This window comes from Hypomesus nipponensis, chromosome 14 (genome assembly GCF_054491055.1).
Source record: "Hypomesus nipponensis isolate SF chromosome 14, ASM5449105v1, whole genome shotgun sequence".
Taxonomy (NCBI): Eukaryota; Metazoa; Chordata; class Actinopteri; order Osmeriformes; family Osmeridae; genus Hypomesus; species Hypomesus nipponensis.
Window position 1 is genome coordinate 6,606,526 of NC_140374.1, and position 27,001 is coordinate 6,633,526.

General features: G+C 46.3%; 1 protein-coding gene across 1 annotated transcript in view; it reads right to left on the reverse strand.

Moving 5' to 3' along the window:
• Nucleotides 1-2,411: 2,411 nt before the first annotated feature.
• cntn1a (contactin 1a) overlaps nt 2,412-27,001 on the reverse strand; it is a 62,770-nt gene continuing 38,180 nt past the window's right edge. Inside the window, 22 exon segments of the mRNA XM_084672358.1 lie at nt 2,412-4,117; nt 5,202-5,358; nt 5,578-5,690; nt 6,110-6,296; nt 6,871-6,974; nt 8,268-8,502; nt 9,357-9,427; nt 10,043-10,192; nt 10,390-10,548; nt 13,478-13,601; nt 15,129-15,301; nt 16,052-16,179; nt 17,092-17,239; nt 17,711-17,828; nt 18,633-18,757; nt 19,511-19,640; nt 19,643-19,691; nt 19,957-20,056; nt 20,980-21,186; nt 22,223-22,318; nt 22,766-22,941; nt 23,391-23,505. Coding sequence (XP_084528484.1) covers nt 4,041-4,117; nt 5,202-5,358; nt 5,578-5,690; nt 6,110-6,296; nt 6,871-6,974; nt 8,268-8,502; nt 9,357-9,427; nt 10,043-10,192; nt 10,390-10,548; nt 13,478-13,601; nt 15,129-15,301; nt 16,052-16,179; nt 17,092-17,239; nt 17,711-17,828; nt 18,633-18,757; nt 19,511-19,640; nt 19,643-19,691; nt 19,957-20,056; nt 20,980-21,186; nt 22,223-22,318; nt 22,766-22,941; nt 23,391-23,505 — 2,942 coding nt within the window. The 3' untranslated portion in view covers nt 2,412-4,040.

Here is a 27,001-nt window from a genome sequence, read left to right on the forward strand (position 1 = left end):
AGGCTTGTGGTGAACGCTTAGTCAAACACACCTCCCACTCGAAGTTCTCAGTTAGCCCAACCTGCACACATCGACAATTCAAAGTTTCGTCACGGCCACATTTGAGAAAATTATCCTTCGTCAACCGTTACAACACTCACAAGTTCAAAGTAGGTTGATGATCTTCATCGTATCATATGTTTATTCACAACGTAAAGATGTATATTGATTTGCAATCATCTCACGACACACCACTAGAAGTCGCTCAAGCCCTCAGATTCAGGTTTACTCTGACCTTCAGTTAACACTTTGAATGTGTAGTGTACCACTTTCATTAAGATTTGACATGAAGTAGACATGTGATAAACGTGATAAACAAAGCACTACCTAGGTTTGATTATCTATTATTTCCGTTCATAAAATGTTATTTTTTTGGGGTATGGATTAGGAACATTACCTGGTTCACACTCTAAATTTAAGCACTGAAATACAAGAGAGAGAGAGAGAGAGAGAGAGAGAGAGAGAGAGAGAGAGAGAGAGCTCTCATTTCGGAGCTGTCATTAAGTCTCTCTGTGTCCCACATTGGGTTAGAGATGCAGCAGGTGACATCACTCTTGCCGTGTTTTGTGTTGTTTGACATGTCAGCGAACGTTGCAAGAGTCGGTTAACAAAGACACTGGTGATATGCTCTGGGATGTTCCACCTGTCTGGAGAAACATATTCACTAATCTGTGAGATATAGAACAGGGTTGTTCTATTTTTCTATAAAGAAAAAGGTGCAGTGGTCTCTTCATTTTTTTCCGAGCTTTAGATCCGTTTAACAAAACCCCACAAAATCTTAAATCATTATTGGACACATGACACTGTAGGACTCAAACAGCTGTTTCTTGTAGAAAAAAGATTCTTTGGAAGTCAATGTTATCAGGTCGATAGACTGAAACATTATCTTTGGTATTCTGTTCACTCGTTTTGGAAAAAGATAGCTTTCTATAACACAGATACAAAATTCACAAACAGATTCACCACAATAACTTCCATTCATTTGAGGGAACTTGCTGTTGATAATGGATCGCTAATAAATAATGTAGGGTTCCTCCTGTCACCTGATAGCAAGGAAGCACTGCGTCTGAATATTTCAGAGTTAGATGTTTTCACAATCTGATGTTTTATCCATAGTTTAAACAAACTTTACATAACACTTGTTATTGAACAGTACTGTGTTACATTGGACAAAAAGTCATACTGTTTTGAAAAAGCCTTTTTCCATTGAGGTCAATCCTAATAGCTTACTTAAGGTCCCCTCGTCAGCAGTTCTCAAGATGCTGTCTCCTCTCCCCCAACCTGACCCCCAACCCCAAGCCCCCAGCCATGGCCCATGGAGAAGAATGAGCCAACACCAGGAGATCACATTGCTTTTTTTTTTTTTACTAGATTTAAAAAAAAATGTTTTCCCTTCTCACAATGTCTGGCTCACTTAAGCAGTATCATGTTTGAAGAGCACAGCTTGGTCTTTTTAAAACAGCGAAGGCTTTGTGATTCAAACGTAGCGAACATAGCTGGCCCGGCCTGGTCTTTCATTTTTAGAAAAATTGTAGATTAAGATGTATATAGCAATATGAAAAAAATACACCACTCACCTGCATGAATAGTTAACTACACTTTTATTGTTCCTTTTAAGTCCAGCCAATGAGAGAGAGTCCAGTTTCATCCCTCTCAACATGTATGATTCATGTTCAGTACCAGTAGTGCCGAGTTTCTGCAGACAGACGCACAAACACCACTGATGTCATCAAACCCCGACCATATTAATACATGAGACCTCACAATCATTTCTCCACTAAGTGAGATAACCACAGTCTGTTTAGCTTTTCTACAAGCTCCGTCCTTAGACTTACATACATGACATGACTGGCTTAACGAGGCAACTCTTAGACATGTTACTGTAGGCTTTCCTTCGACACAGTTTCTGACGTAAAGGGGTGTCACTCAGGTTGGATAGATGGATGGATGTCTGATACCACATAGGCGTTCCATAAGCTGACAAGTTTGCCTGTTTTGAGTTGAGTTGACTCAATGCAATGTAATGGAGTGGTAACCGAACCATTCATTTCCAATGGCATGCATGTTATGATGTATGGCAACCGTCTCCATCAAATATCAAAGTTCAAGGCATTCATGCATTTGGCAACTCTTTCAATGATTTGTCGCATGAGGGGAAACTGGGAAAAGCACTTTGTGGTGGATGTTAATATAGTCACTATGTAGGAGCATCAGCCACACAAATTATTTTGTGGAGCAATCAAAAAATGCAGCATTTCCTTCCACTTTGGGGGGAATTATTAACCTCTAACTGTCCAACCAGTGGTGGATCATGATATATATTATTCCCAAACAAACAAACAAACAAACAAAAAGACGACAACACCAATTAATAATGCTTATATATCTCTGATCACATTTAACTTGTGTTCATAAAGACAAAACAAATGAGCTTTGGATGAGTTCACTGATATTGGATGGATAGCTTGTCAATCTTTTTGGATAATGAAACACCATATGAAGGTTAATGTTGTAGGAGCTAGGCAGGTTGTGTTAAAAATATACTTTAGCCATTGAAGTATGTCAGACATTGCACGATTAATAAACAGTAAATAGTGATACTCAAGACTGAGACACTGAATAAAATAAAAGATTAAATTATGAGATTAAATGAAATGCAAACATTCTTTAGAAAAGCACCACCACGTCCCAGGGGTTGGAAGCATACAGTCTAAAAAATGAAAGAAACACATTTGTTTGCATGACACTGTATCTCTGATGTTGGAATAGTCCACATCTCAGTTTAGTTATGAGCACAGAGCAGTCCTACAGCATTGGACGAACGTTGCAGCAAAGCCATGTTCGCAGTACACGACCATGAAGCCTATGGATGTAATGTACCCAGAATGACAGGCAAACCAAACACACACCACCATCACATGGTTTACGTTTTCTTTCCGTCGGAAACTGCAGGTCTGATATGTTACCAGGCTCATTTCTTGTTTCCAAAGTAATCGATAGATTCATCTTTACAAACACGGATACGGGTGCAATAGAAACACAGCCATCACTCATGGTAGAGGATGGTCTCTTTTTGTCACTCAAATTATTCTTCCAATTAACAACTGTCAACATGCAAACACTTGTAAACCGTTGTATTATCTAACACAGAGCATGTTATGAGTTGGAGAGGTCTGGGGATCAAATACATGTTCATCTTAACAAAAATGTTACAGCATTAATAGTATATTAGAAAGCAAACCCATATAAATTATTGCATATGTATTATATTAGCAGGACAGAAATGGCTCTTTAGTCTACAATGGTCAATACTAAAACTGAGAGTATGTCAGAAACCTTTAGTAGAGATTTACTTTCACTGTATCTCCACAGTTAGGAGTGTGTGCTTCATTTTGAAAAGAAAAAAGACAAGGAAAAGCCACCGTAATGCAAAAAACACGTAAACACAAGTTCATAAACTCGTACACTTATCCTTCGCAACCATTCTACTTAGCTTATACTATGGAATGCAGTGTTGTTGGGTTGATTATTCAGAACCTCATCGTAACCACACATCTTATGAAAATACATACTTAGAAGCCATATCTTCAGGGTCAAAGATTATCTGCCATACTTCAGAAACAGTTAGGTATGTGATTGACATACTCGACGTAGTGACGACACTTATACTGTACGTCAACTAGTTAAGAACAAGTCATATAGTTGTAAAGGATAAGTGTAACTGTTTACATAAGGCATATTGAAAAAGTTGAAATAACTCTTTTTATGTTCGTCCAAAGATATTTTTATCAGTATTAAATAAAGAATATCCTGGATGTCTTTGTCCTTTTCCAAATGATGCTTTCCGTCCTTTCCACAAGCATATTCCTTGGAGAGAAAGGAATATGGTATTTGGCTGCAGATTGTAACCAAAGATTGTGGAAAGAGTTGTAGTCCTCATAGGCGCCAACCTTACAGAGTCTCCTTCACTGGTGTGAAGACAGATAAAGATGTCGCTACATTCAGAGGCCCAAGCAGATGAGAGCTACCAAGAGCAGGGAGGCCAGGCTTAGACCCTGGACAGCCATGGCACCTCCACCTGGTACACAGACACAAACAAAGACATCTGTGTTGGAATTTGGACATCCACTGAATGCATACAATTGCAAAAGACACTATACACAATCTCAATGAAAAGAAAACACCACTCACTCATCCATCTGTCAAGACAGCTACTTCTCAGAGTTGATCCTACACTACCAGTAAAGAATAATATCCATAAAGTGAAGCACCATCATCCATCAGAGGGGATTCCAGAGGAGTGGCATGTTGTGAGATCACCTTACCACTATCATATCCCATCCATGTGGAGATCACCTTAAATGCTCCCATTGGTCACAAAAAATGCATTTTTAATCCCCCCACAGCTCACATTCCCAGGGGCTGGAAGATGAAGCCTTCAGGAAGGACCTGGAGTCCCAGATAAGGGATACCAGTGGGGCTTCCCCTACTCATCAAGATCAATTACAGAGACTTAAGAGCCAGCTCCACAGCCAGCTAGCCAGCCAGACGGACAGCCGGTCAGTCAGTCAGGGGATAAACCCAGTGGGCCATCACCAGGTTTTAGTCATGGATGGTGGGATACAACCCCCCCTAACCACCTTCTTTTACCTCAGATATGAGCTATGAAAGTCTTAGTGACAGGCCCTGCTCAAGGGCCCCCTGACAGTGACAAACGACTCTCCCCGCCTCCATCTTTACAGCTGGTATAATCCCACTATCTGGTGACAGCCCAGGAATGAGCAATCACAAAATGTCGTCCCTAGGTTTGGAATAGCGACTCTTCAAGAGGTAGTTTCTTGTCGTGGGATTGACCGGACCTACGGAGGCATGGAGGCAGCATGGAGCAGAGCTGTGTTGGGGTTTTCTAAAGCTTGACTATATTATTATGCAGATAATACATTTCCTGTTAGGGACCTTTTCAGTCTATAGACTCTTAATTGTGTGACTCCTGATGCGGAACTGTATATATGAACTTAGAATATTGCTTCAAAGCACACACATTCTGCAGCTTATTTATCTCACACCACAACACACAGCACCCAAAATATACATTTTCTGTTATGAAGCTTTTCTAATGGTTCATCTAGACAAACAATAGTTGGGCTGGCGGGGTACAGTACCTGCGATGCGGACCTGTGCAACTGCCCCGTCCCCTCCCTCAGTGTGAGCGCGGACCTCGACCACATAGTCACCATCTCTGTACATTGGGAGGTCTATGGACTTTTTAAGGGTGGTGTACAAAGTCCCTGTAGAGAGGCCCGCCTGTCTGTACAGGACCTACACACACACACACACACACACACACACACACACACACACATACAACCACACACACACACACACACACACACAAAACCACACAAAAAGACAAACAGAGAGACAGACACACACACAAATGTTAGATACCTAGAGACTGGCAATGCTGAGTTCAAGTGACTGGAAGGCCAGTGTGTTAATTGTAACACACTGTTGTGACTGTAATATCCCCTTCCCTACCTTGTAACCATCTATTGTTGACTCATTGGCCAGTGGTTCCACATGCTCCCAGGCTATGTTCACTGATGTGCCTTTCAACCTCTTACCCAGGATTTTGGGAGGTCGACTAGGAGCTGTACGAACAAAGGAGAGAAGCAATCATTAAAAGTAAAGATCTATACAGTGTTTCATGATACAACATTGGATACAGCTTCTCTATATCCAGATACAATTTTATGTAGGTAGAAGTAGATATGTTTTTCAAGGAAAGGTAGAAAATGGCTCATTATAAAACTTATGAACACAGGTTTTCTAGTTACTGAGCATCACCACATAATTGCCTATGGAAAAGACAAGGTGCTGTTGAGCTGACAAAATAAAAGAATGCCATACCACATTTCTCTTGAAATGTTTTTAAGCGATAGTAAAATCACTGAGTAGAACACATTTTAAAAACGTGTATATGACAAGCAAAATAATGGACGAGGGTTTGGAGAGATTATATTTTCCACCACAGAATTGATCAAACACAAACACCAGACACCAGACGTACGGGCTTTCTTGGTATGGATCTGGCAGCGTTGACTGGGAGGCCCAAATCCAGCGGCGTTAAAGGCCCGGACCTCGATGAAGTAGTGGGAGTCTGGCTTCAGATCCTCCAGCCTGGTCTGGTTTTCCCTGCTGGTCACCTGGACCTTCTCAGCTGTCTCGCTGTCCTCCTTCTTCCTCCAGTACTTTACCTGGGATAACGGTGGGAGGATAACGGATGGTAGGGGTAAACAGTGGGAATCACTGAACTAAGGTGATGGTAAGACAATTTAACAGAGAACCAATATTACACATTTTGATCAACATAACATAATCAATTGGTAACGTATGAAACAGCAGACATATTAAGGCTACATTATAATTTGCATGAATGTACTAGAACATTGGCAATTTGTTTTAATAATCATACATTGCTTTTATGATGTGCATAAGTGACTACAATAGATGAGGTTGAACAAATACAGAGATGACAGAGAATTAAAATTGTGATCTGAGAAATATAAATAACCAAAGCCACTGAGAAGAACTGTCATCACCAGCTGCATCACAGGCACTGCACTATCTATCTATAACTCTAGACATCTGTGTGTCACTGACATCATCGCGGGCACTCTGCCCTATCTATAGTTCAAGTAATCTGTATTTGTGTTGTGTGTTTCACTGACATCTTAAGCACCAACTGCATCACGGGCACTGTGCACTAGTTAATTAAAATGTAAAATGTAAATTTGAAACAGAAGCACTTCTATATGGATGTGAACAGACCTGGTATCCCTCCACACCCTGCTGTGATATGGGGAGCCACCAAACAATGGCGTCTGTGGCTGACAAGGCTCTCCCCTCAACTCTGGTGGCGGCTTCGGACGGAGCTAGAGGAGAAGAGGCACAGAGGAGAACATTACGTCACACTTCTAAAAAGAACCTTTGAAGTTACCCGTACATCTGCCAGGTGTTGTTTGCGTCGCTTGTCAGGATCGCTTCCATCGCAACCACACAGCCCTGACAATAATCAACGTGTAGCCATCCACTACAGCCCTAGCTTTGCATAAATTATTCTTAACTAACAAGCTCAGGATCTACAGGCCTACCTCCCACTCATGGAGTTATTAATGTGAATGTACAGGATCTTTGACATCTCTCTGTGTTTATGGGGGGGGGGGGGGGGCTGTCTCTGGTAATTCAGCATCCTTCCAGCTAAGGCATCTGTTAGCATGCATTAATCACTGGATGGAGCAGGTCCAGTGGCAGAGCTGTCTCCCAACCCACATTCTTCCTCTCTCCATCACATTCTGTCATTGGGTTACGAGTGCACAGTATCCTTTCCAAGGAGCTGTCCTCTGATGTGAAATCCCCTGACTGGGAAAGGTTCCAACAACCTTTCACACACGTCATTGGGACTCAAGTTAAAGACACATACAAGCACTGTGACACACATTCCGACTGACACACTCACCTCGCAAGCACACTCCCTCAAACACAAACACACACAAAATAACACACATACATATAATCACAAACACATACACACACACACACACACTTTTTACACTCCCAAAGAGCATTACCATGGCAACATATCTCAAGTTCCCCCCTCCCCAGTCAGACTGCACAACCATTGTTATCTTGATTGTCTGTCAGTGGAAGTTAATATGTAGGCTAAATGCTTTGCATCCTTGGGTGAATAACCATCTTTCTGGTTCACGCTACGTAGATCATGATAATCCCACTGCTGAAGGCTTAGGGAGGCAGGGAGAGACGAGGGGAGGAGGGGGAGAGGAAGGGGGAGTGGGGGGCAGGGTGCACATTCAAAGGGGAATTAAAATTCCTCACATTCATATTGTGGACTGGTTATTAAGTGTATCCTAGTCTGTACGCACTGACACTGAAAGATTGAAATAGTGGGGGTTGAACAGCATGGGGGAACAGTTTCTGTGCCACTTACTGCTTAAGATGAAGATGCCCAAATGATGCAAGTTTGGTCAGGTGTTTGGTGCTGGGTGGACATAGGGGAGATGGAGGAAAAGGGGGGTGCTGGGTGGAGATGGGTGGAGATGGGTGGAGCTGGGTGGAGATGGGTCAAGATGCGGGGTGTTAGGTGGAGATGGGTGGAGCTGGGTGGAGATGGGTCGAGATGCGGGGTGCTGGGTGGGAGTGGGGCTCACCATCCTGGGCAGAGTAGATGACAGCCGTCAGGCTGTAGGGCCCCTCTCCTTTGCTGTTGAAAGCCTTGACTTTGACCTCAATCTCTGTGGAGGGTGGGATGAACGAGTCCCTGTGGACGTATTCCTTGGCCTCGGGTTCCGCTACCGTTACCTTCCGCCACACTTTCTCATTGAAGGGCTTGAAGGCGATGAGGTAGCCAAAGTTGCTACCGTAGTAGTATTGCGGCTGCACCGGCTGGGGATGGACAGAACAACCCGGCAACAACAGAAGACAAAACAGGAGAGTTGTCACTCTTATCCAAAGCAACGTACAGAGGAGTTTTTAACATGCAACCCTCTACCACAGAGCTATACCCATCCCCACTGTATGATGACTATGATATTCCCTCTGAATGTTTCTCAGAAGAAATGACACATCATTTTAATGTAGCGAGGCGTTCTATCCGTCCAGGCCTCATCTGCTGTGCCTGGCTTTGGATTGACGCCATATGTGTGGTCGGGCAGATGTGCGTCAAGGACTGCTAACCCATAAACACATGAGCATCATTTACCAGCTGCTCTGGGACCAATGATGCCAAGTGTCTGCCAAAAACAAGGCAGACTGCCCAGGGACTTAGCTCCAACAGGATTTGGAGGGGTACCGCCAAAATGGAGGATAGTCTTTGTGATCTATTGCTAATTTCTGTGCAGGGCCATAAGCGAGAGATTACCTACAGATTCAGAATATAATTGCAGTTCACAGAGTTTTCAGTTTATACTTCACCCTTACATACACTGGCAACTGAGGTGGTGCTCCATTTGTGAGGAAGAATAACAATTATCAGCATAGTGTCAAAGAGAGTAATTAGTATACAGCTCTGTAAAAATATTGGAGACCACTGCACCTTTTTCTTTCATAAAAAAGCTGAGAAGGACAATTTTGAGTGAGGAACACCTCTTAAATTTGACCCCCAAAAAATGTTGAGCTGTATTTTCAGTTTTACTCGAATCGACTTGAATATGAATTGCTCAAAATCTCATCTGTCAGAATTGTTTTTCTTTCATTACATCTCTTTTCCCAGAGACAGAATTAAAAGCGTCCAAACCTACCGTCCAAGTGATGATCAGCTCCCTGCTGTTCTTCCCGCCCCCTCCAATGTCCGAGGGCGCCACCACAGGAACTGTAACAAGACAGCCGACGCCAACCTCTCAGGTCACATGTACAGTGTCCACCCAAACAACGACCAGCCACATATTATACAGTACCCTGCCTCCCACCTACTGCACACAAACAATGCCAAACCACATATTATACCATGGCACTACTACTGACACACAGCAGCCTAGTCCAATATTCATGTTCACCCCAGGACCAAGAGAAACACCGAAATGTTTATGTGGGATCATTTCAACTGAGAGTCAAAAAGGCAAGAGCACTTCCCTGCTGCTAGGCAAGCTCAGCTCTCTTCACCTGTCTCGGCGTGGCTCTGTTTAAAGTGTGCTTTGGCTGCGAATGTTGTTTTATCAAGGGTAACCCTGAGTCTGGGATTTCAATTGTATAAGTGAATCTCACTGTACAACTGAATCACACAAGTACTATTTTGAGGGACGTTCTGCAGTGAACTGGGAGACACACTGCTAATGTACAATGTACATTGGTAGAGCTGAATCGTCAAAATCTTTATACTTATATTTCTAAATATTCATTTGGGAATATATGACTGTAAGTGGCATACATTCATATGTCTGTACCTAGGGCTGTACTGCAAGAAGTGAGCCAGGCTCCATGTTCTTACCAGCATCCTTGGTGGTGATCTTGGGTGAATGAGGGCTGGGGTCTCCTATCCCCAAGGTGTTGGTGGCTATCACCCTGAACTCGTACTCTGTCCAGGGGAACAGATCCACAACGGTGGCCTCCTCAGAGTTTCCCTCCACATCTGCAGGGGCTACAGGGCGAGGAGGGAAAGTAGCTGATAAACATGCGTCCTGTCGCAGGTGAGAGATCAGAAAGCTACGAATATGCTCCCCTTTGTTATGGTTTGTGTTCATCCACACAGTCGCTACAGTCCTGTCAGATGTGTGCATGCGTGTGTGCGTGTGTGTGCGTGTTCGTGCACGCGCATGTCTGCTTTTATGGGCTCACATGTGGTGGCTACTCTCCAGTCCTGGAAGAGGGAGTCTCGGTACTGGATGGTGTACTTGGAGATGGGGCTGTGGTTGTCTGTGCCCCGGCTCCATGTCACCCTCACGCTCTTGTCCTTGATGTCAGACACGCGCACCCCCCCCGGGGAGCCAGGAGGACCTAGGGAAAGGGGTGGGGGGGGAGGGTGGGGGGGGGGGAGGGGGGGGAGGGTGGTGGGGGAGGGTGAGGGGAGTACGGAAATGGGAAGGGGGGGGCATTAATGAGAAGAGGGAAGACAGTCTTGGCTTCTTGCACTCAGTAATGATGATGTTACAGTCGTGTATTGTTCCACTATTTTGAGAGTCCTTCACTTACAGTTGGGCACAACATTAATGTGTTTGCATTCACTTGTTGGTGTAGTTACAGTGTTTCTTCTTTTACTTGCATGGGGTGGGGGGATATTTCCAGGCAACCTTCCGTGGCAGCCAAAATCTACCTTCAAAATCAACACTAATTCTACACAACATCCGCTGTCTGAAGCATGTCCAACCTCTTAACATCAACTGTCTGACACATCCAAACCCATTTTTACATTGACAGACTTTCAGAGACAGACTGACATGTTAAGATGTTCAGGTTCAGGGGTAAGTAACATACATGAACTCAAAGGCTAACGGGGGCAAGCTCTTTAAACTCTGTTCTCCTGGGTCCCTCAGATTTCTGTAGAGCAGTCTGAAGGCTCTAAGGAAAAACCCAGCCTTACACAGCCCCGGAAACCAGGCAGGGTTTAGTCTTTCATGCCCATCATAGAACCCAGCCCAGAGAACTAAGACGATTAGACACACAGCCAGTTGACCCTTAATGCCGCCCCTTTCCTCCACCGAATCTCGTGTGACTGGCACATTCTGGACAATTTATCTGTTCATATCAGGGTGGTGGTAGCATTGCTGGTTCTGTGTGATGTAGGACAGAGTAGCGTTTGAATCTAGTTCGGCATTCATGCCATGGAAAGCCTGTACCATGCGGTAAGATTAACAGATTGGCCTTGATTTTCGAAAAGGTATTTGAAACAAACAACATATTCCCTTTCTCAAGCAGATTTTGCCGCTACAAATCAAAGAATGAGCCTGTCAACCCAAAGCACTGAGATACTGTAATCTCCTGAGGTAAAGTATTAAACACAGCCTATTAAAGCATTTTCTGTGGAACTACTATGATACAGGTGCAGTGCCAATGTTTTGGTTGAACTGATATTTCATAATAGATCCGCTTCCTTTCTCACAGCATCGACGAATGGAAGTCTTTCATCTCTGTTCCTGTGAGCGCTGGCAGTTGGCCCTCCATCAAGAAACCTGCAGGGCTGCAGTCCTTCAGCGAGCTACAGTCATTTAGTGTTCCACAGGAAGTTCCATACAGTGTGGTACAGTGGAGTGCAGGAGGACACTCCACACACATATCACACAGGTGTTTTGAAAACCCCTCTGGGAAACATCACAGTTGGCCTCAGCGTATTCACCTGGCCGTCTGTCAGCACCTGTTCTGAAAGCACACCCAGGGCACAACAAGGATCACTGACGACCGGATCACTGCTGGAGCTTTTAGTCCCATTTGAAGAGCCTCTTTGTCAGGTAACAGAGAGCTTGTTTGAGGGCCTGGAGGGGAGCTGGAAGGCTAGCCTTTCACTCCCCAGGAAGCGGAGGGTGAAAACACATGAGTCACCTGGGAGGTGTAGCAAGACCCTTCAGCAGCACGCCCGGGAGATACGGCAGACATGCTGGTGCTCGGTTCATACACGTCCGCTTTACAGGACGTGGCGAACAACAAGCAGTTTAATCAAACGTGTTGGGATGAAAGTCGAATGAGGAGAGCGTGAGCTGTGTGTAGCCGTCCAGCTGAGTCACACAGTCAACGGGTCTCTGTCAGTTAAGGTGTCAGCACATTGTCACACAGTACAGTAATACACACTTGCTTCTCTCATCTGTGACTCATCATTGTCCAAGTCACCATATCGTTTCAAAATAACGACTTTTCAAGGGCGGAAGCATCATGACAGAAGTGTTGGCACAAACATTTCAAATTTGATCTATGGCTGAAACAGTTCTCCTCCCATTTCAAAGCATTGTAACGCCTTGAGTGTCAAAGAGAAACCATGTTATCACATATACAAATCTAGAGCAACTACAGTACAAGAAATCTCAGCTACTCCGCAGCCAAGGATAACCTTTCCAGTAAGGAGTGGCAATACTTCCATAGTCACATGCCTATTTACCCAACAGTTATGAGATATTGAACACGTTTTAAGACACGCGGGTCTGAGACAGTGTACGGTACTAAAGTAAAGTCTGTAGGCCCCTGTATCGTTTTCATTATTATTAACTCCAGCCAGCTAGAAGCCTGAACTTTCCTCAGGACATCAGCTCTGGGTCTCTGGTGTTTTGTGCAGGAGCCCAGCCCGGTGAGAGGCTGTGGGACACAGTATCCTGTGGTGCGGTTGGCAGGCCTCCAGAACAGACAGCATTTCCTCCCACAGTGTTTTTCTCCAGGACTCAGATGGAGTCACCGGGTTGACAGATTAGCCAGCAGAAAAAGCCACGGTCTGGGAACTCTGGCATGATTTATTCCTCCCAACACACGCTCACACACACACACACACACACACACACACACACACACACACACACACACACGCACACGCGTGAGCGCACATACACACACAGTAAGAATTGTTTTTTTTCCACGTGTAATAAAAGGCACTTCAGAACTGGTTTGTAAATTCATTCTTTTATGCATGGTTTTCCAGTACATTTACAAGCCTTCCCTATAATGGCACTCTTTCACATGGATAAGAGTGGTTTCTATTCAATAAAGGTATGGAGTAAAATTACTGCCTTGGAAAATGTCATCAATTACCTCTCAGTTTGTATCTACAGCTTGCCACCCTTTCATGCTACAGTATGATTATCTACATTGTGTGTGTGCATGTGAGTGTGTGGGTCTGTCTGTTTGGGTCTGTGTGTGCATGTAGGTCTGTATGTGTGTCCGTGTGCCCCTGTATGCGTGCGTTTACGTGTACGTGTGCGTGGGCATGCTGGTGTGTTGTGTGACTCACCCCTCACGACCAGGTCAGCTGATGCGGTGACGTTATCCACAGGGGTTTGGGCGGTGCATGTGTACCGTCCCGCATGCTTCAGCTGGCTGTTCTTAATCAGCAGCTCTCCGCTGGAACTGCCGTTCTGACAGGAGGAAGACAACACACAGCCTCTTCACTCCTCAGCCCCATCAATCAGTTAGGATACACACGCCCTCCTTCCAGGGACGTAACAGCACCTAGCATTCTTCAGAGGTACTGAGACTTTCGTTTGAATAAACCAGGGAGCTAAATACACTTAATGTCAGTTGTATTACCGGGATATTCTAAAAAGCGAATTACCCCGTTACGTCCTACCATGAGAGCGACTCAAGCCACAAAGAAGCAAACCCCGGCTGAGGAAACACAGGGGAGTCAGATGGCTGAGCGGTGAGAAAGTCGGGCCAGTAATCAGAAGGATGCTGGATCGATGCAATGCCAATGCCAAATCATGTTGTGTCCTTGGGCAAGGCACTTCACCCTACTTACCCCGGGGGGGGGAATGTCCCTGTACTACCTGTAAATTGCTCTGGATAAGATTAGAGCGTCTGCTAAATGACTAAATGTAAATGGAAACACAGAGGTATCAGCCCTGAGCTGCTGATTAGGGAAGCTACAGGGGGCCTGGCTGGCGGGCGAGCAGACCTTCCCCTCATTAGACCGACTGCTTGTCTGTTTGTCAGTGGAGCAGCACGCTGCCAGCACGCTGGAAAGCCCAAGGTCAAACCCATGGGAGAAATTCTCCCCAGTGAGCATATTGAATAATGTCTGTGTTAACCCCTTTTCATGTGAGTATATGAGTAATCATGGTCATTCAGATATGACATTTATAACATCCACTGGCATTTACAACAACGTTGTTTTATGAGGGGGAAAATCTATATTTTTGCAGGGTCGTCAATCAACATCTGTTTATGGAGTAGGTCCACGGGGTGGATTGACAGATGCGAAGTCAGCTACTGCTCACAGCTGGGCTGAAAAGGCAGGGTGTAGGTCATGTCGTTGATAATATGTGTGAGCAGAAATTGCAGCTAATATACTAGACACCAGAGTCACTAGTCTGGGACCCACAGGAAATGGATACTTATAATAGATGAGTTATACTCATCTGGGCTAAAAAGGATGAATTGTATACTTAACATTCCAAGGCCCTGTGGTCAGTTTTTCCTGAGTATGTACGGTGTACCAGACCGGACCAAGAAACATTGTCAGTTTTTCCCCTGTTGCAAGGTCATGGGCCCCCTCTCTCTCTCTCTCTCTCTCTCTCTCTCTCTCTCTCTCTCTCTCTCTCTCTCTCTGTCTCTCTTTCTCTCTTTCTGACTCTCAGTCTCTCTCCCCTTCCCTGTTTCTGCACCCCCCTCCCTCTCCCTCCCTCTCCCTCCCTCTCCCCCTCGCCCCCTCGCCCCCTCGCCCCCTCGCCCCCTCTCCCCCTCGCCCCCTCTCCCCCTCTCCCTCCCCCTCTCCCTCTCTCCCTCTCTCCCTCTCTCCCTCTCTCCCTCTCTCCCTCTCTCTCTCTCTCTCTCTCTCTCTCTCTCTCTCTCTCTCTTTCTCTCTTTCTCTCTCTCTCTCTCTTGCTCTCTCTTCCTCTCTCCCCTTCCCTGTCTCTCTCCTTCCAGATCTCTCTCTCTCCTACCGGGTTGTGCTCATAGTGCTCGCTCTCCCGGTCCATGTCGATGACGAGGCCATCCAGGGACCAGATGAAGGTGATGTCGAGCAGGGTGTCATGCGACGCGGCACACTGCATGCTGGTGCTCTCGCCCACCTTCACGTCGGCGTTGGACGGCGCCAAGGTGATCTTGGTGGCATCTGGGGAGAAGAAAAAGGCCCGGTGGGGGCGTTGTTCAGAGAACAGGATCTGCTAAAGGTACAAATATCCTCTCAACAGCTTTGAGTGTTGTACCTCATTCTCTACTTGGGTCCATGAAGTTCATGTACAAGCAAATAATATGCTGTTAGTTTGAGTGTGAGGCCCTGACACCTTGAAACAACACTGTGAGATCTACTTATGTGTTCGGAGGGTGGAGTTGAGTTGCATTTGCCATGCTTTACCGGCAGGGGGCAATAAAAGCTAAAGTATCTGCCACACCAGATGCTAAAATGTTCTTTCAATGTCAACACTTTGTCAACCAGCATTTTAAAAAAAAACACATGAACCACCATAATATTTTGCGCTATGACAACACACAGTTCATAAAAGCTAAATTAACATATTAATGGAAATGGGTAGCTTTAATGCTACAAAATACAACATCTAATTTAAATATGTATCAATCATTCTAGTTTGGCTGCATGCTTCTCAACCTCCATTTCACACACAACCTAATCATCCTTCCCAAGGGTGAGTATCAACAAAGGCCTTGTCAGAAGCTCATCTAGAGTCAACTACAGCTTGTAGTGCCTTGAGGTTGGAGAGTCGTTTCATCCGATAGGGCCATCAGGGTGGCAGGGGGACGAGGTTGGGGGCAGCTTGGGTTGACAGTAACGGCCCCAGGGCAGGGCTGGGGGTCAGGGTGGTAGGGGTATAAGGCTGGGGCGACAGTAGTGGCATTCTCTTGCCTGTGATAGTTAGAGAGCCCGTGCTGTTGGCCTTCCCCTGGTCGTTCTCAGCGAAACAGGTGTAGCGGCCCTCATCCGAGCGGGTGGCTTTCAAGATCTCCAGACTGCCGTCCTCCCAGAGGAAGATCCTGGTGGATGACAAGGCACGCAGAGCAACTTAGAAAACAACAGCTCCAATCAAAAACAGACACACAGAGCCAAATGCAGTAGCTGCAGTTGCATTACTTCACAGCAGCAAAAATGAAATGACCCCATCACAGTCTCGCTCTTAGAAAGGTCACTACTACTCCACCAGCTAATGCCCTTTCACCGGTGCTCTTTAACCAAGTCAATGTCTGAAATGCTCACATGACTTTATCACCCAGCAAAAAAAAGAACATTGCCTGGGTCGCATTAGACCCCAGTCCTTCCCCTGCTCTCACAGCCAGCCCCGGTGAGTTTGGAGCGGTCCCACACATGGATGGGACTGAGCTGGAGCTCCTGCTCTGTGACGGGCCCCCTGGGGTGCCCGGGGGTCTAAGCGCTAGCTGATTAGCCCTGTGTTGTCAGTGAGGAGCTATGGGCAGGGCTTACCCTGCCAGAGCCTGTCCTGTCTGATGAGCTTCAGCGCTGGCTTAGTGTCAGCATGAGACAGGAAGCAGACATCCTCCCAGCGCTCCCTCACTAACAAACGGATCATCGCTGTGACGCTAAAGAGTTTGAGTACAGTAGGTTTAGGAGGTCAGCTACACGCGCACAAGCACGACTTAGTAAACCCATACACAAACAAGAGCGCACGCACGCTATGCTAACATGCTGTACCGTGCTGGGCTGTTTCCATCCTACAAGTGCCCCCCCGCACACCTAAATGACTAATGAGATGACGTGAACACCAGAGGTCGGCATGAAGAGGGATCAAAGAGATTACAGGCGAGCAAGAGTAAGTCAGATCGTGGAGCTCAGAGGAAAAACAAGTCCAAGGCAACTGTTCTGTCTGTCTGTCTGTCTGTCTCTATATGTCTGTGTATCTGGCTGACTGGCTGATTGACTGACCGACTGACCTGGTATTGTTGGAGAGCAGTTCGGTGCCTTTACTCCAGGAGAAGTTGGGCTTAGGAGCAGCCTTGGGTCGACACTCCATCACCACACGTCCGTTCTTGGCTGCCAGGGTCCCCCGGACTGGACTGTGTTCAAATGTGGGCGCGCAGGCTGGGGGGGGGGGGGGGGGAGGAGGGTTCAGACAAAGCTCTGGTATTGCTTCAATACCTGGAGGTCATACCAAATGCTATTAGATGGAACAAACTTGACTTACAACATTGTGTTGCCATGTACTGTAGGCACTAATTGTACTAAGCAGAACTACCAGCATTTTCACTACTTTGTTCTATGCGTTGTAGAAGTATAATGTCAATTTAGTATTTTGCATACTTAATTTCCAACTGACCCCCTAAACATTGGTACTTCTGTTGCTGTAACTAAAGTGCTACTGTATTCTCTCCTATACTCAATTTCAGGGGCAAAATCCATTATTAAAGGTCATCCTCTTTTTGTTCTTCAATTATAAAAGCAAGTTGTCAGCTTTAACTAAAACAGAGTTCCTGTTTTCATAAGTCCAGTCAGTCATCTCACACAGACTACAATCACTCAGTCAATCAAGGTTAAGTATGCGCTTTGACTCACTGATCACACGCATCTCTGCGTTGGCGTAGATGACTCCATGGCGGTTCTCTGCTATGCACTGGTACATCCCAGAGTCATCGAACATCAGGCCATTGAACTTGAGTTCATGTTTGTCATACTGTCAGGAATTAATCAAGTATTTGTGTTTAAGCAAGTATATTCCACAAACATGTACTGTGTGAAATCATTTTCAGTGGTGTTGTTTGAATTTGGGGGGGTGTTCAATTCAATTCAATGAAATATCTCCTTGGAAAGCATTTCAGGGTTTCAATCACAACACCTGAGCTTTTAGGAGACATCAACAGGGACATCCCTCAGCAGTGTAACAACTTCAACTGACATGACGAACACTTCATTAATATTTAACGATGCACCAAGCACTCTCAGATCAGACAGCCCCTCACCGCGCTGTCATAGTAACTGCTACTACTGCTCCCTCCTCCCCAGGGTCTGTTTCAGAGGCCAGATGCTCGGTGACAGTTACGCAACACAACACCCCTCTTTGAAGGCAGAGGGTTTAGCAGTGCTAGAGAATATGACGGCCAATCAGGAGGTTACACATTCAGTTCTCCCCTTTACTGTAAGTTGCTTCAGAATAAAGTGGTTGCTGAATATGTACATTTTTCCAGTGCCCTCTCTGCTTTGTGAGGATGTTACTAACACATCCCTGACTAGGCCGCGTTGAGAGGAGCGACCTACATGACATGTGGGTGTTGGTTTTAAGCAGTAGCCGTTTGGTGGTGGGCAAACTCTTTTGATGATAGTATGTGCATTATTTTTGAAAGAATCAAGAAGCCATTAAGTTCATTGAAAAATATAAGGAAAAATCAATCATTTACATATATACTTTACAAGTATCTTTTCAAATTCACTCTGGGATCTGAGGAAGGGGTTGGAAGTGTGAGTGGTGAGGCGGCCTTACAGGGTCTCCGTTCTTGAGCCAGCGGACGTGGGGTTTGGGCTTGCCGCTGGCCAGGCAGGACATGGTGTAGTCTCCCCTGATCTCCTGCTCCGTGCTGTTGATGCTCTCTACCCACTCGGGGAACGCTGGGGGAGGAGAGGGCCGAGGGACAATGACTCATCGTTTCCCAATGCGTGGTCAATACATAATCAGCTATTTATCAACATTCAACAACACACATGCATTGACTTATTGGTGTTCACTGTGTAAGGCCCTTGCACACTGAGTGCGAAATGTTGGCGTTTTTTCGCCATCGTTAGCCTCAACATTGGGTGGCTCTGAATTGCCCAAAAACCAATCCAATGCTGGCTATGGATGCGAAAAACGCAAAAAATCGAACCCGACCCGATGCAAACATTTCGGACACGAATTTCGGACTCAGTGTGCAATGGCCTAAGGGCCCTTACTTGATGGTTTACTACACCAAGGCTGAAGTGTTGAATGAGCATGTGTCCATGATACTCCAGGTTAGAGAATCTCAGTGTACAGAAGATCAAAAACATCTCAAATGTCTTGGATTTGGGATCTTCTTGCTTAAATGAGGTCTGGTGCTTTGAAGTGCTTTCTCCGTATTGACTCACAGAGCCTGTACCTATAACTTGCATCGATTGATTCGGCCTCAAGTGAGTGCTAAAGGGTGCTCTCAATTCATTCTGTGTACCAAGGAGTGCGTGCTCACAATATCATCCCCGTATTACAGTACGTCTATGCATTTCCATTCACGAGACATGGATGCTACACACAAATAGATGACAGGAAGAAAAGTGCATCTGTGGCAGGGTTAGGCTCGTAGAGGCTGCTGCAGTGCCTTGGCATAGGAGATACAGTAGTGCACGTACCCTCTACAGAGACACGAGCCCTGTGCCAGTCCTTCCCTTTAGAGTTGACGGCCTGACACTCGTAAGTTCCCTCGTCTTCATACTGCACGTTGTACAGGTGGAGATGGGCACCGGCCATGCTCATCTTGGCATCGAGGGCAGCTCTCCTTCCATCCTCGACCAGTGAATCAGAGGAATGGGGCTGGAGAGAGGGCGAGGGCGGTGGGGGGGTTACAACAAAGACCAGTTTACGACGAACCACCGATGGCACATCGTAAAAGGAAATATTTACAGTACATATTCACGGCCCATTGTGTGCTTTAGAGCTACAGTCTACAAATACAGTTATTGGTAAGTGTTGGTGCGAATATTGAGTTTTGAAATGTCTCCTTTTCTCAAACACCCTGACAGCTGCGTCCAGTTTGCACACTTCATTCCAGTCGTGTACTGGCTGTGCCCAGACTTACTTTCCCAGTGCGAAGCATTCCAGAGTAATGTTCTGGCCCACTAGTGCGTAGGTGTCTGGGAACTTGACTTTGATGTCCGCGGGGTACTTCCTCGTTGAGCCTGGCAGAGGAGAGGGATGAGAGGCTGGATGTGAATCACCTGATTCACAAACTCCCCCGCATTGGAGGGAAAACAACTTAGGTTGGCAACAACATGTTAGTTCTGTGAAATGACTGACGCTGTATTTAGTTAGAGGTGCTTTGCTGGGAAAGCGACTCTGAGGTAGGTCGATTTAACAATGGTGAATCACACCCTTGTTTACACGTGTGTACATAATAATAGCTTGGGGCAACATACACACACACACCAAACCAAAACAAACCGCTTGAAGAAATGGGCCATATCCCAGCTAAAGGGCAGTGCTGGTGAAGTAGTCAGAGTAAAGCATATGGGAGAGTGGGAGAGCCCTGGGGTGTTCACAGCTAGTCTACAGCTATGACCTTCCAGCCCTGCAAACACACGTCGCACATGCTTCTGTAGCTAACATGTTCCTGCAGCTTGTGAAGTTCTCTCCACTGAGAAACATCTGAAGCTGCCGAAATTCATTCTTCATTCTACCCTTCAGGTTGTCCACACTCAATTACACAGACAATTACAGCATCTGGTGTAGGTGCCACTATCTCCAGAGAAGTCCCATGCCGCACATCTGCTGGTTCAAGAATGGATACCCAGCAAGGCCACTTGTATTTGTATTAGTAAAGTGTATAAAGGATCAACATCGATATCATGCGATGAGTAGCACACAGGATGTGAGAGAATATTATTCTCTCGGAATCTCAGGGACATTTTCCCTCATTGGTGTTCGTGTGAGAGTATTAGAGTGATATTACAGTACGAATCATAGACCAGATGTTAACCCTAATAAGGGGAGAGAACAGGAATGCCCTTTGTGTAAAACATCCAGTGCGCTCATAACAACCATCGACACACTGAGCACCTCCACCAAACACAGACACCAAACCGAACGGATGAGAGTCACTAACGTTCGGCCAGCGGGACGAGGGGTATGAACTTGGAGAAGACGCTCTTGGCGATGGAGGGGCTGGAGACGAAGCAGGAGTAGTTGCCACTGTCGGAGGACTCGACCTTGGAGATGTAGAGGTTCCCAGTACTCTGGGACACAAAGCGACGCTTGTCCAGGGGGATGAAGATGGGGAACTCATTCAGCATCCAGCGAAACGACAGCTCAGCTGCACAGACAGACAGACAGACAGACAGTTAGACAGATAGATAGAGACATTCAGAGAGAGAGAGAGCGATAAAGTGAGACAGTTAGAGAAGGACACAACTCTGGACCTGTCAATTAAGAAAAGGGAGGCAGAGTGCCACCTGGAGCCATGCCAAGCGATTGGCTGGAAAAAAAGTGGTTGGGGGAGGGGGGGGACTGCTCAGTTTAAATGAAATGTGAAATATAAATAGAGAATTCTTTGTTTGGTGTTTCGGCTTCATTACCCAAGCAAGTATTGACCTTTACGATTAGGGCTGATAATGTGTTTTGACGGTCATGCAGGCTGGTGACGCTGTACAAGGACAAGCTTGCTAGCAGCAATGCTAGCCAGCAGGGAGAGGTTACCATGGTTTCACAATGGTTTGGGTAGACAGATTAGCATAACTATGATGAAATGGAGCTGTACAATATACTCTGGAGCTCTGCTTTAATAAAGAGGTTTGTTTAAGGATGAAAAAATAACATGCGCAAGAGAGTGAAGAACTGAGTAAATGAGGCCAATATACACACACACACACACATCCTGTTTAACGACACACACACACGTTGTACAAAGATACACATACACTCCAATCATACCCACCCTCCCACACTCACACATGGAGGGATTAGTCAAAACAGATTTCTGATGAAGAATAAACAACAGAAGAGAGAGCACATCCAGGCACTAATACTAGGAGTCAGGCCCAGAGCTACGACATGAGAACATTCTACTCTCCAATCCTGTCAGAGTCTACGCACTTGTACACTATAACCAGCAGGGGGCAGGGTTTAATCTCTCTCGATAATTGCATGTGACATTGCATTACATCGAACACTCAGAGGTGTATGTTTGACGTGCTAGCCCAGCGGCTCGCTTAGGGTGGGCAGTGGTGCAGCTGGGGCCGGCCCAGCACTGACCTGGGTAGTGTGGTGGGGGGGGGGGGGGGCGCAGAGCAGCACTGACCTGGGTAGTGTGTGTGTGTGGGGGGGGGGGGGGGGGGCAGAGCAGCACTGACCTGGGTAGTGTGGGGGGGGGGCGCAGAGCAACACGGCCCCCTGGCCCTCCTTCACGTACACCGCCTCTCTCTCCTCAGAGGAGAAGAAATCCAGGTCTGTGGGACAGAGAGACAGAGAAAGACAGCAAGAGAGAGAGAGAGAGAGAGAGAGAGAGAGAGAGAGAGAGAGAGACAGAGAGAGAGAGAGAGAGAGAGAGAGAGAGAGAGAGAGAGAGAGAGAGAGAGATTCTGTGTGTCATTAACAAGCTCAGAGAATCCACTGTCATGCTTGTCCACGGCTCATTTCATTCCACTTATACCAGATTTCCCCTCAGCTCGCCTCGTTCAGAACACATCCAGTCCCAGTCCCTGCACAAGCAGCACCGTCATCCCCCATAGCGGACCACTTCATCAGCAGAGCCATGGTGGAGCTCAAATCATTCAAATCCCACACAAACACACACACTTCACACTCACAAGGCAACCAGGCTGCCCGTTCCCTTAAAGAAAGCATGACGACAATCGGACTCGTAAGGATGATTGGATTCCGTTCCTGTCACTCACATCCAAACTGCACCAAGGCCTCCCGGCTGATGATGGAGCCGTACTGGTTGCTGGCCATGCAGGAGTACTTCCCAATGTGCTTGTTCTTGATGGGGTTGCTGATGACCAGGTTGCCCCCCACCAGGATGTAGTGGCTGTCCTCGGCCAGGTCAATGTCCGTGCTGTCCAGTCTCCACCTGGGGAGAACAGGGTTTGGAGCGTTAGGGTTCACTGGGAACATGTGGGTCAGGATGACACAAATGTGAGAGGACCCTGCCGCAGAACAGACATCGACAGTACTGCGGGTCAACACACACACGCGCGCACACGCAGAACTACTCGGTCTTCCTACACATACGCGAGCGCACGCACCCACACTCAATCCTATTACCCAGACACACACACACACCATTTCTACCCAGACAAACCTCTCCTAGCCACACACACTACCCACTCAGACACAGGTCTCCCCTGGAGCTAGGGTCAGTCAGGTGAAGCCTTCAGACCCGGCCCTGAGCAGGTCTCTCCCTCCTCTCCCTGCACGAGGACGGACGGCGAGAGAAGAGAGACGGGCCGTGCCTTGCACAGCAGGGGGTGAATTGGGAGGGGATGTGTGTGTGTGGGGGGGGGGGGGAACATATGTTACTTGTATGTGGCAGGTGGGTTGGCTCGCGCGCGGCAGCTCATGGTGATCTTGGCCTCAGGAGACTCTTCGGGGTAGATGGTATCAACGGGCTGCTCCTCAAACACCGGCCCGTGACCTGTGACATAACACACACACATACACACAAATCAGTTGACCAGAAAACGTAAACAACTTTGTCTGGTGGTGATTATTCCCAGAAGCGCGGAGCTTTTCGGTTTTAGTCTCCTCGCCACACAAACACATTGTAAGATCTGATTGGATCGTAGTAGCACTGGTATTTCCTTCATAAGTAAGATAACAAAGACAATGTCTCTCTCAACTTTGTCTGTCTCAGGTGACGAGCCCAACACATATATCCTAAATTGGAACCGAACAATATGCCTCGCATAATCGTAACCCCTTCAGATGTGATCGTCCTCAGAGCTGCCGAGCAATCAAAATGTGTCGCATCCACGGAGAGCTCTCCTTGATGAAAATGCTGTGCTGCATTCAATCTGCCTTTTACACCGCCAACACACCATCATAATTAGCCTCAATTAGTCATTAAAACAGACAGGCATCACAGGACTGAAATGAATAAGACATACCCACAATGCCTGGCAATGAATAACCAATGAGGCAAAATGTTCCTCAGCTTCTGAGAGCAGAATATTCTCTCAGATCTTGTGTGAGTATGTGTGTGTGTGTATGTGTGTGTGTGTGTGTGAGATAGAGAGAGAGAGAGAGAGTAAGAGAGAGTAAGAGAGAGAGAGAGAGAGAGAGACAGAGAGAGAGAGAGAGAGAGAGAGAGAGAGAGAGAGAGAGAGAGAGAGAGAGTGAAAGAAAGAAAGCGAAAGACAGGGTGTTTGTGTGTGTGTTTGTGTGTGTGTGGGGGGGGTCCAGATGCAAGGAGATTCTGGCTTCAGGCTTCTCTTAGAGTACAGCTGACACCTCAATGCCGCTGAGTGCACTCTCTCAGATGGTAATATCCTGCTCTTATATTGTCTGTCTAAAGAGCCGAAATCCACCCATCCCCTAAAAATGTCAGATTGATATGCCGTCTGCCACCATTGGAAACCCAGGAGGAACAAAGGCCCTGCTCTCTCCAATATCCTGCCTGCAAGAAGCATACACTGTTTTCAAGATTCCCTCCCAGAGCATCAAAAAGCATCACAAAGACTTACTTCAGATGCTCACAGGAGATACTTCACGAGGCCGTAAGACAACAGGGTTGTTGAGAGACAGGAAGCGGGCACTGTGCTCTTCCTGGATACGTAAGTGCCTAACATGGATGCCGATACCGAGAACTACTGATGCCTGAGAGAGCTATGCACGCTCAGACACATATGGGGCATGGTAGCCACGTTAAGTGGATAACAGTGTTCACAAGAAAGAGGGGGGGGGGAGAAAGTGGAATACAGAAAAAGAGAGAGAGAGAAGGGGAGAGAGAGACAGGAGCAGTGACCGTATGGAGCATTGTTGGAACAAGAGGCCATGCCTGGCCCGGTGGAATGAGTACTGGTCCTATACCGTACACAGTTTGGTATTGGATGTGACAGATGGTGGAGGGAGTGTTAAACAGGCCACAGAAGGCCCAGTGCCTGGAGATACACTCCTCTCTCCCTCTCTTTCTCTTCCCCTCGTTCTCTTACTCTCCCTGCTTTTCTCTCGCTCCATCCATCCCCCTCTCTCTCTCTCTCTCTCTCTCTCTCTCTCTCTCTCTCATCTTTCTGCGGCACTTTTCCTATTGTCTCTTCCATGTCTCTCTTTTTTCTGCACTCCTTATTCCTCTCTATCCCTCTCTCTGCCCCCACCTCTCTCTCTCTATTTCTGTCCTGTCTCATGTTGCACAATTTTCCTAATCTCTGCTTCTCTCTCTCTCCTTCTGTTATTCTGTCTCCTTCCCTTAGCCTTCCTTTCTCTCTCAGCGTCGGATGCCTATTGTCACAGTGTGCCACCTCTCCCAAACGCCTCTGTGCCCATCTCTCTCCCTCCTCTGTGGGTCTCTCTCTTTCACACTCCACTCTCTACCCATGTCTGTAAACTGGGGCCAGTCTCCCTCCTCTTATTGTCTGTCTGTCTGTCACTCAGCCACTCTCCCTGTCTCTCACTGCACTGTGGGACTCCAGCCAAGGAGGGTGAACAATTTGGAGAAAGTAATTATGTCCACAACAGTCACACACAGAAACGCCACTCACGCACGCACACACACACAAAAACACGCAGGCACACGCATACACAGACTAACACACACATCCCGTAGACAGACAAACACCCAATCAGAGGTCTTCTCTCCAGGGTGTGAAGACAGAGTCCATCTTCTGGGATGAATTCATTAGGAAACACATGGCCTATTCAACATTGTCACACTGGAACACAAAAATCGGAGCCTTTTGGTCTCATCTGAATTTTAAATGCTCACGCGTCTATTCCAGTAGCCTGCTTTCTTTCCTGGCATCAACATCTAATCACACATTAATTATTCAGTAGCTAGGTATTAGGTATAATTTTGCTGTGTGTGAATATGTATTTTTGTGATACTGGATAATTAATTCAAACTATAAAACAACTCTTATGCTCCAGTTTCCAGTTTTTAGTCCTATGACTTTTCTTGCTATTTATTCCTTCCGATACAAAATTAAAACTGCAATGCATGAAATGAACTAAGGGGGGGGGGGGGGGGGGGTAATATAACCATCATTCCGATTTATGTGTATTTTGTCCCTTCGCAAATGTCTTGAATGTATAATAGATCCAGTACATGACAAAGTAGGGTCCCAGCAAGGCTGCAACAGAGACAGATGTGTTTATGTTCATTTGTTTACACATACAAATTGGTGAGTGTCCAAGTGGGACAGTGAACATATTTATCCTGGAGGCTTCCCCAGCTTCTGCTTCTGCAGTGATAATTACCACAGCCTTTGGGTACAACATGGCTGACACTGGAGCAGATAGGCAAAATACTTCCTGGCTGGATTAGCAAAAAACAAAACACAACGTGTCACGCATTATCAAACTAAATCATGAAACTGGATAGGCATTCAACAGAAGGACCCTTTGGGCTCCAAAAGTACGAAAATTGAAAAAAACAAAACAAAACAAAATAATCTTCATGTATTGGTTTGTAACAGATGGCATGGTTTGAGAAAGCTGTATGTAAATAAGACTTGTATAGCCCACTCATATCCCATGTATTATCCACATCTACATTTCTGATGGCTGTTCATTCATTTCATTTTAATTTAGCAGACGCTTTCATTCAAAGCAACGTACGTGGGGGGTTCGAACCTGTGATCTCTTGATCAGCAGTCAAATGCTTTACCACCAACCAAAAGCCATAACTTCAATGATAGCTTATGACACCTCCAATTGACAAAACATCCACAGACATACAGTAGCTTTACATGCAGAACAACCGTGTGTGAGTGACAGCTCCAACAGAAGAGTCATATAGAGACAGGAAACAGCCAGAGGCCTGTGTGACAGGACATAACTCAGTTAGTCTGTCGAGACAAACATCTTTAAGCTATACTACTTGTTCTTAGTCTGTATCATTGGTGGTTTAACCTCATTACACCAGACCTCAGGATGTAATGATGTTAGCTGTTATGACTGGGGATGGACAGTGTTAG